This window comes from Aaosphaeria arxii (genome assembly GCF_010015735.1).
Source record: "Aaosphaeria arxii CBS 175.79 unplaced genomic scaffold BU24scaffold_3, whole genome shotgun sequence".
Lineage (NCBI taxonomy): Eukaryota > Fungi > Ascomycota > Dothideomycetes > Pleosporales > Aaosphaeria > Aaosphaeria arxii.
Window position 1 is genome coordinate 2320234 of NW_022983476.1, and position 12761 is coordinate 2332994.

Here is a 12761-nt window from a genome sequence, read left to right on the forward strand (position 1 = left end):
GTGTTCAACCTGACCAATGTCGGACCGGTTAATCAGGGTGGCATCATCATAGCGGCGACTTGCTTCAAGTTCACAGGCATATGGTCGAAAATCTCCCGGTCCGGTTCAACAACGGTCTTACGATGGGTATTCTCCTGTGTAGTTCTTAACTGTGCGACCCCTGTGCCTTGCGTGTACGCCACCGAGTTCCCAACTGGTACGATCGGCTGGAGCCGAGCGCACTGTTACATTTATCGTCCGTTCAGGAGACCAACAATATTGATTGATGATGTTCATTAGGCCACGGGTCACTTTGTGCAAAACCCTTGATATGTATGTACAGGCCATGTAGACGGTGAAGATGGTGGCGAACATGGCGAGAGCATGTTTAATTTATTCCACATCGTCACCACGCATCATTGAAAGAAGCAAGAAGGCACGCACGTTCACCGTCGTAGAGACCTCGCAGCTGCAGATAGATACATGGAGTAATTGTCATATAACTGTACCCCTGTATGAGAGGCTCAACCACCAGGTCAGTATTCCCGAACGACAGAAGATCCTACGAGAATGTGGGGGTATGTCATTACAACAAGCGTGTCTCGTCGACGCCGCCGTCGTCGTTCTCGGTACGGGGAAGCGGTTAGAATCTTGAGGCGAGACGCAAAACGGACATTGCGCATGGCCTCCTGCATATTCATCTTGGATAATGACGCATCTCTACATGTTTTCGTTCCAGGCGGACCGTCTGCACAAAAACTTTGCAAACCTTAATGCGGATAGCACGTCTTCTTGGAGCATGTGCTCTCTAGGGAGTCCAAAAATCTACTGTAATACCTCGTAGCTTGTACCCGTCGTCTATCCCAAACGGGTATAGGGTTTTAAGCGCGGGGTTTGTTATCAAACACGACAACAATGTCTCTGATAGATGCAACGTGATCCTGCAGATCCACCACCATATTGCATGTAAGAACAGACAAAAAAGGACAGAAGAACTCGGAGCGGCAGAGTTATTCCTGCTCAATCACGACATCATTGCATATCAGAAAAGAAAAAAATTCCAAAGATGTAGACAGAAGGCAGAAAAGGCAGAGAAAAAAACAACCATGCCGTGCAGCTAGCACCCTGATGCAAGAAAGATACATTGCGGGTTGGCAGCACCCATCTGCACAACCCACAATGCAACTTTCTTTTTTCTTCTCCTTCCCACGCACAAGCCAAACGAACAAGCATCCCGACCAGGTTGCATCCTGAGCGATTGGCTGCGCGGAAGTGGAAGACGGGCCGGTGCCTTCTGATCTGCAAGAGCAAGGTATCCCCACCCCCCAGCAGGTGCAGACAACAGTACATACATACATATTGCTAGCAGACGCAGACCGATGTCCTTCTTCAGCCGAACGACGCCAGGTACTGTACTGGCATGTACTGTGTATGTAACTACTGTACGGAGCATGTATGTACGTATGTACATCGCCAGCCAGAGAAAGTCCGTCCGTTCTTCTCCTTGTTGGATCCCCCATCCAGTCGTCGGCTCCATAGCATATTGATTATTACCGTCAATCTTTGAAAAAAAAAAAGAGAGGTCGGATGGCTCAAGAAGGGTAGGGGGACACGCCGGAGCATGCTTTTGCCGCTGCAAGTGGCAATGCCGCCGAGAGCGAACGGAGCAGGCTGTCGTTTGTTGGACCAGAGGATGCCCAGAGCCCGGAGGTCGGACACATGAGGTTTCGCCTGCGTTATGTACGGAGCATACTGCAGCAATTGTACCGGCACTGTATGTACGGAGTACTGTGTCTATGGGCTGGTTGGTTCTGTGCTTTTCTGCAGTATGGGAAAAAACATTCACTTTGTGGAGTGGGTTGGTGGTGGTGGTGAGGGTGATGGGTGGTGGGTGGCATGGCATGGCATGCCCGATCCGAAGTCCCACCCACCATGGCCTGGGTCGCAGGCCCGCAGCAAGCACACATGGCATTATCTCATGGTGGTTGCGCAACCAAACGGACATGTTGGTCATCTACATAGGCGCACCGGATCGTGGAAAAAGATCCCGTTGGCCAGTGGGTCGGACATAAAGAAGATGTATAGAAGAGGAAAGGGTAAGAAATAATAACAAGACCCCCAGGGAGAATTTAAGACGGAAGAGGGATAAATCAATGGAAAGAATATTGCATGTGAGTGGGAATTAGGGGATTGGATATGATGAAGGAAACAATTATTTTGGAATTAGCCGACGGGACGGCAGTGCGCCAGGTGCAAGGTGGATGATAGCAACAGTCCAGTAGCAGAGACTGTAGAGGCCAGCACAAAAAATGAATAGATAGCGAACATGAACAAGCCCAGCAACGAGTGGAAAAAGTCGACTGAGCGATAGATGGATGGGGTATGCCGTAGATGGATGTATCGATAGATAGGATAGACAGATAATAGATAAATTAGATGGATCATGGATGGATGATGGGGGAAGACGGAGTCGCCAGCCCTGCCGCCGCGGGTGTACGGTGAGCGGGCGCATGAGGGTGCGCACGAGCGCCAGAGCGCCTATCGGCCTCGGCCACCAGGACTCGAGAAGATGCTCGAGCACGCCTGCAGCGGCTAGTACGAGTACGCAATTCTAGAGCCATGATCTCAGATGCAGATTGACGCGCCATCCATGCCAAGGGAGGATGGGAGGGGGTGGGAACCGGGGGTGGATGAGTGGATTGGATGAGTATGTACAAGACAGGAGTGGTTTAGATGGGTTGGACGGGGTGTGGATGGATCATGGATGGATGAATGAAGCAATGAATCAATGAATCAATTGAATCGAATATGAACGAAAGGGAGGGATTGTATGTAGGGAGCGTAGAGGGGCAGCAGCAATAGTGGATGGATGGATGGATGGATGGATGGAATGCTTAGGGGTACTGTACGAGGTAGGGGAGGGGAGGGTAGGGTTGTACATATTGGAACTGCGATCATCAGCCGCATTATTGCGAGGCCGGCCGGTGGCAGCTCGTACCCCCCCAGTCAATCCAACAGACGTCCAATTTTGAATCTCTGCCGTAGGTCGGGCAAGGACTAGGCTGGGCTAGGTCTTGAGAGAGAAGGACAAGTCTTGCAGTAATCTACTCATAGGCAGGAAGAAGATGGATAAGATGTACACTGTACGGAGTAGAGTAGAGTGAGTAGATGGAGTCTTGATAATTAGTTACTGCACGAATGAAAGATCAAAGTACAAGACAGAAAAGGCAGGGCAGGCCGAAGAGAGCCGCTGGATAATGGTACTAGCCATTGTGAGCAAAGTACGAAGCAGTGGATCCATAAGATGTACACACGATCTGGATGATGTGATACGGCTGTAAGTACGGTAGCTTGCTTGTTTTCGTGTGTGGGTGGGTGGGTTGAGGGCAAAAAAGGTGGAGGTGGGATGAGAGAAGCCGAGAGGATGAGCAAGACCATGAGCATCGGCATCAGCACGAGCACCAGCATCAGCACCAGCATGAGCATGAGCATGAGCATGAGCATGCAACATGGTGGGTTGTGTTGTGTTAGTTGAATGCTTGAACCTGCTTTCGTTCTTTTGCATAACCAGCACCCACCCGGTGCCACCCCGAAGTAGAACCCAAGGGACGCTGGTGGACATGCTGGATAAGAAGAGTCCAGCAATTAGCATTCGAGAGAGCAGAAGAAGAAGATAGTAAAAGTACAGTAGTGGAGAATGGATAATGATGCTAGTGTGGAATTGGATAGAATGGATCATGGTGGGCGGCAGTAATTATCTTTAGTGGGCAATATGGGAAGACTATGCCCATGCCACCACCAAAGGCGAGGCGAGGCGAGGCAAGGTTAAGGTAAGGTAAGGCAAGGCAAGGCAAGGTAAGGCAAGGCAAAGCAGAAGTAGGTTAGGGCAAGGTATATATCTTTCTCTCTTTTGTTTTTTTCGTAGCCGGAGGAGGCGTAAAATAAAGAAGAACAAGAAAAGAAGGAGAAAAAAAGAGTTCAATTAAAACCATGATGATAATTTATAGAATGGAGGAAGATGGAGGGGGGGTTGATGGGATGGGATGGGTAGCGAGAGACGAGGTGGGTGTGGGTGTGTCTGATGCGGATTATTGGGGTGCGCGGGTGGGAATAACAGCTGCTGCTGCACACTAACTACCTACCTAAGTAACTAACGACTACACCACTGCTTCAATTCACAGTAGAGAAAGAGATACAGACATAGACACAGACAGACACACACACACGCAGAAGCAAGTAAAGGGTTCCTGGATATGTTTAGTTCAATCTCTCCATCCACCTGCAACTTCGTCCATTCCTCTGTGTCTCTCCACGGAGCACACGACGTTGTATTACTATCCGGATGTCTGTCTGGTGGCCCTTTTTCTGTCTTCGTCTCTGTCTCGTGCCTAGGTAGAGACGCCCACAAAACGGCTGGGCGACTAACCAGACCAACTATTATTGCACTTCGCGCTGCGCCCTCCTCGATGCAGACTGGCTGGCACAGAATTGCATTCTGGCATGGAGGCTTCTGTCTCCCCACTGGCTTACGCCTGGCCCATGGCTTGCCAGGCCTGTCAAGCTTGACAGACCTGCAGCGACCTAGTGGACGACGAACCTACAAGGGCCTTTTTGCAAGGACTCGAACAAGAAGACCTCGCAAGGACTCTCGCAAGGACTCGCAAGGACTCGCAGGACGACCGACCACCTCCACTACCACCTCCACCATCCACTACTAACTACTCTAACCACCACACACTACCCTCACACACCCTCGCACCCTCGACAGGCTTGCAGACGATCCCTGAGCGCTAAATATGCGAGTAACGGCCTGCCGGGATCCAAAGCAATGACGCCTGTCCTTCCCATCTAGCCAAAATCGGATTTTTCTACCATGTACCTCACGCTCCCGCCATCGTTAACACTAATACCCCAAACTCCTGCAGCTTAAACAGCGCCGGGAAGCGAAACATCATCTCGCCGGGGCCCGCAAACATGTGGCTTGGTTGAATATTTAGTCCCTCCCGCGCCCGCCGGGGAACGCGGATTCTTCTGCCCATCAATGTGATCTTCGTCTTCGTTTCTAACGTAGTTCCCATTTCCTATCACGTTCGTTGCTCGTCGTCCGTCGTCCGTTGCCTCTTGCCATGTTTCCCTTTTCCTTGTGGATGCTTCCCAATTGGAGTTGGTTCTGGGTCTTTGTCGGTCTATTGTGGGTTTCCTTCCATTCCCTCTGTCTCTGAACCCATCTGGCCTCGTCGTCCTCTCTGCAATCCCATCTCAAATGGTTTCACCCTCCAGCCTTACCCGTGCAATGTGTGTCATGTTCTTTGTGTCCAATATCATGTGGAACATGGAACATGGGAAACATACAGCGGAGCGTCGAGGTTGGGGACGCCAAAGATGGTGGACGGTTGATCTGGGAACATGTCCCTTTCCGTATCATATGCTTTTGAATACAAGACTAATACCAGCCATAGTTTGTTCCGAAATGTCAGATTATGGGTCAACCTGGCTGCGAATTGGCTGTACACACCCATACAGCCAGTCGAGGAACCTACCGTCACAGCCCAAGATATGACTGTCATAATCCCGACTGTTGCCGAGGATATCCAGCAATTGAAGGAGACTGTTCAGACTGCATACCGACTGGAGCCGTACGAGCTGCTTTTGGTCACGCCCGACTCTCGTGTCAAACGTCTATATCAGATGGTGGAAGAGATGGGTAGTCCTAAGCGGATCCAGATCCTTTCCATAAGCCAGGCCAACAAGCGCCGTCAGCTGTCACGCGCCATCCCCGAGGTGCAAACGAAGATCACGCTCCTACTTGACGATGATGTCTGGTTGCCCGAGAAGTTCACCAAATGGATCTTGGCTCCCTTCGAGGATCCCCGAGTGGGTGGTGTTGGCACTAACCAGCAGCTCCGCCGCAACGACCGATCCAACCTTTGGGAGTTTCTCGGCGCATTGTACCTTGTCCGCAGGAACTTCGACTGCACCGCATGCAACTGGATGGATGGAGGTCTGCCTTGCCTGTCCGGACGAGCGGTGGCATACCGCTCTGAAATCCTCCAAGACCCCAACTTTACATATGGCTTCACCCACGAAACCTGGGGAAGCGACCACTTCCTCAATGCCGATGACGATAACTTCATCACCCGTTGGCTCTTTTCCCACGACTGGAAGATTCAGATCCAAAACCACCGCGAGTGTGAGGTGGAGACCACCCTGGAGAACGACTCCAAGTACCTTCGACAGTGCCTTAGATGGGTGCGTAGCAATTGGCGCAGCAATTTGACGAGCCTGAGTGAATTGCACATGTGGGTGTAAGTTGCCGAGTCCCTCCATTCTCTCATTCTACTATTTTTGGTTTATTGGACCATCTCCCTATCCTCCAAGTCCCTCTTTCGCCTCCTTCAGTTGAGGAACCTGTTTTGTTTGAATTTGGATGGTCCACTGTATTTGGTCTCCCTGGCCATGTTCTCGTGTCGTCGTCGCCTGCCAAGGCCAATGACTTCCCCTCCCTATACTCTTCCCCCCCCCTGTCCTGGTCTGTCCTCATCCCACCACCACTGTGCCACCCACTACCCGACCTCGACTGCCACCACCATCTACTACCTGAATCATCATCACCTGCCCTCCCAATCGGAATAATAATTTTGATTGGAGCATCTTTGAACCTCATGCTGACCATAACTCTCTCCGCAATAGTAACTATCCATGGTCTCTCTACGCAGTGTTCCAAACCACCATCACCCAATGGGCCTTCCTGTACGACTGTGCACTATTTGCGACATTCTACCTTGCCCTTTTAGAGGCGGGCTACTATCAGGACTCCCACTCAGAGAGCAATAGCCATCTGCCGCTGCTCTGGACCTTCTTCCTTGGACACTACGCCTTCACCAAGACGATCAAGCTTATTCCTCATTTGTTAAGAAACCCGGGCGACGTACGCTTCGTTCCCGTGTCTGTCCTATTTGGTTATTTCCACAATGCCATTAAGCTCTACGGCTGCATCACTGTCACAGAGGTATGTTAGCCCCGCACGCGCTCTAGCGCTCTCTATTTAGCTATTGCTCGCTTTCGACATGTTTGACTGGTCAATCCGCTAACCGCTCCGACTATCAGACGACATGGGGTACCCGTGAGGGCGCTGACGCCGACGATAACATTCGAATGATTCCAATTCCACCCATGGCAACCATCACGCCGCCCTTGACTCCCTCACCCCAGGTGCAGGGACGCATGCTCCGCGAACGCGGAGGGATTGTGTCAGATGTCGTCAGCTGAATTGCGCAACGGCAGATCTGTAAACAAGCAACAGTAAGAGCAGTTAACGGCGCGGGCTGAAAGCAAGAGAAAGAGAGGGAAACGGAAGCGAAAGCGGAGGTGGAGACTGAGAGGGGAGCGCGGACAAGGACGAGCACAAAGCACAAAGCACGAGCGCGAGCACGAGCACAAGCACAAGCACGAACGAACGCGAGAACGAAGTCGAGAATGGATATTCCCGCTTCGTTGAGCGACCCTGGTCGATTGCGGCGCCACTTGGCGCGCCCTAAAGAGGGCAGTAATTTAGACGTTCGACGATCCGCACAAACTCGGCCCATCCATTTCTAAAGAGGATCGATAGAGTCTGAGGGCCGCGGTGATTTTCCTTTACGTTACTTCTTGTCACAGTAAATAGGGATTCCCGAAGAGACTGTGCTCTCTCTGGGGGGGTTGGGGCGCTAAAAATGGACGGGTCGGATATACGGCGTTCAAAGGTTGATGGGCATTGTATTTTTTTTCTCTTTCACTTTCTCTCTCTTTCTTCAAAATTGCAGCGTTCCAAGGTTCGCAAGGGGAGCTCGGTAAGCTCAAAGGTCTCATCCATGTAGTCTATGCAAAAGTCATCATTGCTACTGTGCACAGCACAAATAATCAGAATCTGGCATCTTCGGCATGGCCGTCAATCAATCAACCGTCCTCCGCTGCTCTTGATGATCATCCCCGTTAGACTACCCCAAGGGCGTGTGCACCAATGTGAATCCTGATGTTCAAACAGACCAGGGTTCTCTCGGTTGCATTCAATGGCATTGCCTGATATCACGCCTGTTCCGTTTGGAGATACTGATACATGGCAGGTATATTCGTCTACGAGCACTTAACAGACATGTGATGATGTATATGCAGGGAGGCAAACTGTCCGTTACCATTCGGATTGACCTGACGATGTACCGGCGCATGTATGTAAATGTACGTACAGGCGCCGGCACAGGATGCGGCATGCCTGGCGTGTTCAGCGTCTGTCTAACGGTTCCACGATAGGGTAGGTCTTGGATTCGAGGTGGCACAAAGTGAACCCTGAGTTCCTGCCCTGCACGTAAGATGGGATGGCACACGGGAAGAAACTCAAAATCGACCTCAGCCGGCACGTCAGCCTCCATTGCGTCCCGTTATTGCGTGCATCTTGTACACAGGTACATGCACCAGCTCCCCTCTCCCAATGTCACTCCATGAAGCAACACGATCTATGTATCAACAACAGAACTCGTCGTCATTCCAGTTGCCCTACCTCTTACTAGCTTTTGAATGAGTCGTCCAATCTGTCTGACCGGCCCGCGAAGGGTCTGATCGTGAAGCGCCCGCAAAGCTCCCGAAGTGGTGCTTGCCGTCCCCTACCGTGGGTAGTACCATTCAAGTAGCGTATCACGTACGGGTCAAGTCGTACTACCGCTCAAACAGTAAAGTTTGGCCAGTCCGTGTCAATTGCATTCCCCTCCAGAGCGTCTAGTGGAAAAGTCTAGTTGGGGTATAAATCCCTCCACTGTCCGAGGGGCGCCATGGCTCCTTAGTGTTGACCTCAGCAGGGAGTGCACGTGCCTCCTCATGTACAAGTACATGTAGTCAATATGATAGTGCGAACCATTCACGCCATCTTCCGCGCGAGGGACCATCCGGGCCCTTCGCTCACTTTGTGGCCTGAGTGTGCGGAGTAGCCAATTTAGTTTGCCAAAGCCACCTAACCCTTACAAGAAAACACAAGGGACATGGAGGAAAAACGATAAACGAGGAAAACAGGAAAACAAGAAAACAGATGATGGGGTGGAGTTTTGGCAAGCCAACCTGCCCAGTCAGTAAAATAAACGATATTTGTTGGCTTGGACTCGCCTAGACCTGCACTGGGAAACCTATCAGCACTTCTCCACTTTATCATATAAATCGTCAACTGGTCCGGCCAGGGCGGCGGCGGCTATCTGACTGTCGTGCTACTTGTAACGTACGGAGTACTCGCCAGTACATTCACTAGTAGCCAACTATTATGCATTCGAGTTGGGGGCTGCGTTTTCCTCTCAGGCAGGGTGCAGAGAGTATGGACATACATACATGTACAGTACAGTACTACTGTAGCAATATCACACTTCCAGATCCGTGCACGTAAAATGTGCGGGTATCTGTAGAGAAAGGGAATAAGTAAACTAACTAATAAACTACCTCGTCCAGGTTACAGTACATACATACATGTACAAGTAGTTCGATCGGCGCTCAACAGTCTCAAATATGTACCTTATGCACGTACGCAAACGCACGGAAGATCTTCTCTCCAGCTTTTCGAACAGGAACAGTCCACCTCATGTCCCCCTCCGAATGAGTCCCTGCTGTATTGTCACAAGTATACAAGTGCCCAATCGCGTAGGGGCGATATAAGCACGTCCCCAGCTTAGGTCACGGATTTTGTTCTACAAACAGGTACATACCTAGGTGCTTACATGGTACGCGGTACATATTTCCGAAGCCTCTTTCATCTGTACACAGTACTCCGTACGAGTGTCTTCTTATCTTCTAAGGATGATAATGGAGGGAATTGAGTTTGAAGCTATATCAATTCCGTGCCATTGTTTGTCATCATGTACTCCGTATCTAAGTAGGTATGTTATAATGTACTCCGTACACTGCAAAAGGTCTACGGTATAGGTGGACAATACAACTTACTCCGTATTCGCAGTGTCTACGCCGCATGGGCGCATATACGTTATTGCGCGTTTCTGCACGGATTCAAACGTGCGGTTCACTCCCGAGCTCGCCGAGCGACCGCCACCATCCCATCCCATCCCATCCCCAATCCCAATCCCATCTCCCACCCCATCTCCATACCCCCACTGTGTTATTATTTACCCCCGTACTGTGTTCAGTCTTGCTGCTTGCACCCTGCCAAATTGCCTACTCCATCCACAGTACGCGTACTGCTCTCCCCTACACGGTAGGTACTTAACGAATAGTGTGTAATTAGCTAACTTTTGCGTGCCCGCAGTGACAGGACAGGACAGGTATGTGCTGTGATATCGGACTAGCATCCCCCAGCCAAATATTCGACACCTTCCCTTGATAGTGGCCCCGGTCAGGACTCAGGACTGCAACAGAGCGAGAAAGGGACAGAAGTCGGTTCCTCTCCATATTGGCTCCCATCTCGGGTCTGGCTCGCGTTCGTTTGCTGAAGCGTCGTCCCTCTAGCGGGTCAAGCGTCCTGGTATCCCAGCCGTGCGAACGCTACAATAGGCCAGGCCGTCTAGCCTCTCGATGGCGTACTATCATCGTACTACGGCTGTAGTGGTCATATGTAGTCCTGAGCGGGAACCAAATATGGTAAACTATGGCAACCCATGCGGGCGATGGGTGGACGATAGCGTTAAACTTGTCGTCGAGGGGCGGCCAAAGGCTTGAAGCTAATTGCCATGGAGTTTGCTTGCTCCCTCGACATGCATCCATGCAACCCTCTTCTGTTCTCCAACAAACAATTCTCTCACAATTGCAAGGTGCGCACGCGCGATTGGCAAGCGCTGCAGCTTGCATGCGGGTTTGCGAATTTCGTGTCTCGGCGCTCTCTCTAGTGGGGCTGATGTACACAGCCAAACATGCCGCCCCAGCATCGAGCGTCTGCTCTCGCATCGCCATTCATCATTGCGCATCAGGTTCTGCACCAGAATACCGATCAGTGTCGTCATTCCAACAGTCCCGCATCGCCACGGCCAGCGACCATTTTCTCAATGCGAACATAACGTAGTTGCAAGGGAACCAACTACTCGTACTCCCCTCTAGTCATCCGGTCGGAGTGCGAAAGAAGCGTGCAAGGTGCCCCAAGTGCTCCAGCCACCGCAAGCTCAGAGCAGTAGCACAAAGGGTCTACCTGTGTCCAAAGTTTATGCTCGTCATCTCCCGCTCCCGCATTCTGCCAGTGACGACTTACGCCCACATTGCTCGTGCGCCGGCCTGGAGGCGGAGCGCCGCACACCTCAACCCTCAGGTCACAGCAAATCCCTTCTGCAAGTGAAGAACTTCAGTCATTGATGCCTGTCTATAGTCGGAGGCAAACGACGATGCTTTTCTCGCATCATGTCTCCACATTGACAGCGTCATGCACTGTCACTTCAGGTGGAGCATACGTGTCGAAAATGCGCAAAATCATACCTTTCGGCTTGCGTTCGATGCGTCCGACCACGAGCAGCTCTCGGGACAGCATCAAGAAACAAAGTATTCTATTACTACTGCTACTGCGTGATGCTCTGAGCAGCATTCCTAGATTTGCACTAGCCATAGTTCTTCGTGGTGAGTAGACAAACATGCATTCGCTCTTTACCAACGATGCACGCCATGCTCGTGCTATTCACTCGCTTTGCCATAAGTTCGGTAGACGAGCGAATGACTTTCTAGAAGTTAGACAAGAACCATCATGCTGGCGATCACTTTCATTACACAAGAACTATCGAAGTTCTCACCCAATACACCCAGCGAACATTCATTAACGGAATATATTTCCATCGACTTCCGTCTTAAGCTCCAGGGTGAGACATGCCGTCCATAGCCGCCTACATCTCGTTGCTGTACGATGATAACCGCCCAGGTGTGGCACGTAGCCACCGGACAACAACTTTGTGTTACTATAAAAAGGCCATGTGAGTGATGTTACCTCACTTCCGAGATGTGGAGTAACAAACACCCATGAACTACACTGACTTCATTGCCACTGGTGATACAACGTCTTACCACAATTCCAATGAACTTGGAACCTTGCACTAACGGTCGACATATTATCAAGCACTAGAATCTTGTCAGAAGACTCCTTCTGTTGCCCAGTGTTGGCTGAGACATCGCACTAGTTCGTAAAGATGATGTGTATCGTATCTTCATCAGGAACTCTGCCTGTTGCCATTGCGTTGCGGCACCGACCCACGCCCCATAAACTCCATCTCCGACTCGTACGTAACTTTCCGACTCTCTTAATGCAAACGAGTGGTTCGGCTCTGTTTTCCGATTTGTTGTTGCAAAAAATGTGCCTAGGACAAGTCTGCTGAAGAGACTTCAACGAGCAAAGTTGGGATTCCTTGACAATGATCCGGAAGTGTGCGCTACCTAATGCATCGCATCTTGACGTTTTGTGCGCGTATCTCAGCTTCACGATGAACTATGCTCGAAATAGCTACTTGGAAAGATAGCGCCCCGCATAAAATCAGGCAACGTACACATCAAGTGGGCTCCGATCGGTTTGTCGCTATACTTCGTGCAAGGCCGGCTCCAACATTGGCACAGTGCCACAAACGCCTCGACCACACCTCTATCCTATAACAGAAGTCACGGTGGAATAGCGTGGGATCACTATGGGTCTTTGGCGTATGCCGAACTTGATCGGATATGCTTAACTCGAAGAATCATCAACAAACAATCTTGAAAGATAAGCGTAGCCGGATGGTACAATTGCTACAATATCTTTGCTTCACGATGCGAGGCACCTCTACCTAGATAATGAGAAGACCTCCTGCTCAAAATGG

The 12761-nt window shown here is 50.8% G+C and overlaps 2 protein-coding genes across 2 annotated transcripts; one reads left to right on the forward strand and one right to left on the reverse strand.

The window, feature by feature from the left end:
- Nucleotides 1-960: 960 nt before the first annotated feature.
- On the reverse strand, nucleotides 961-2098 carry BU24DRAFT_155513 (uncharacterized protein). The gene has a single exon (XM_033521320.1). It carries the CDS (start codon nucleotides 1991-1993, stop codon nucleotides 1097-1099), a length of 897 nt encoding a protein of 298 aa, XP_033386006.1. The 5' UTR covers nucleotides 1994-2098; the 3' UTR covers nucleotides 961-1096.
- Nucleotides 2099-5105: 3007 nt separating this feature from the next.
- BU24DRAFT_344691 (glycosyltransferase family 2 protein) lies at nucleotides 5106-7248 on the forward strand (the record flags this gene model as incomplete). The annotated part of the gene is made up of 4 exons (XM_033523412.1): nucleotides 5106-5170; nucleotides 5439-6284; nucleotides 6670-6988; nucleotides 7087-7248. The coding sequence occupies 4 exons, from the start codon at nucleotides 5106-5108 to the stop codon at nucleotides 7246-7248; spliced, it is 1392 nt and encodes a 463-aa protein (XP_033386007.1).
- Between the last annotated feature and the right edge of the window lie 5513 nt (nucleotides 7249-12761).

Bases quoted from the DNA above. Each gene is read 5' to 3' on its own strand.
- BU24DRAFT_155513 (XM_033521320.1), bottom strand. From the start codon at position 1,993: ATGACCAACATGTCCGTTTGGTTGCGCAACCACCATGAGATAATGCCA.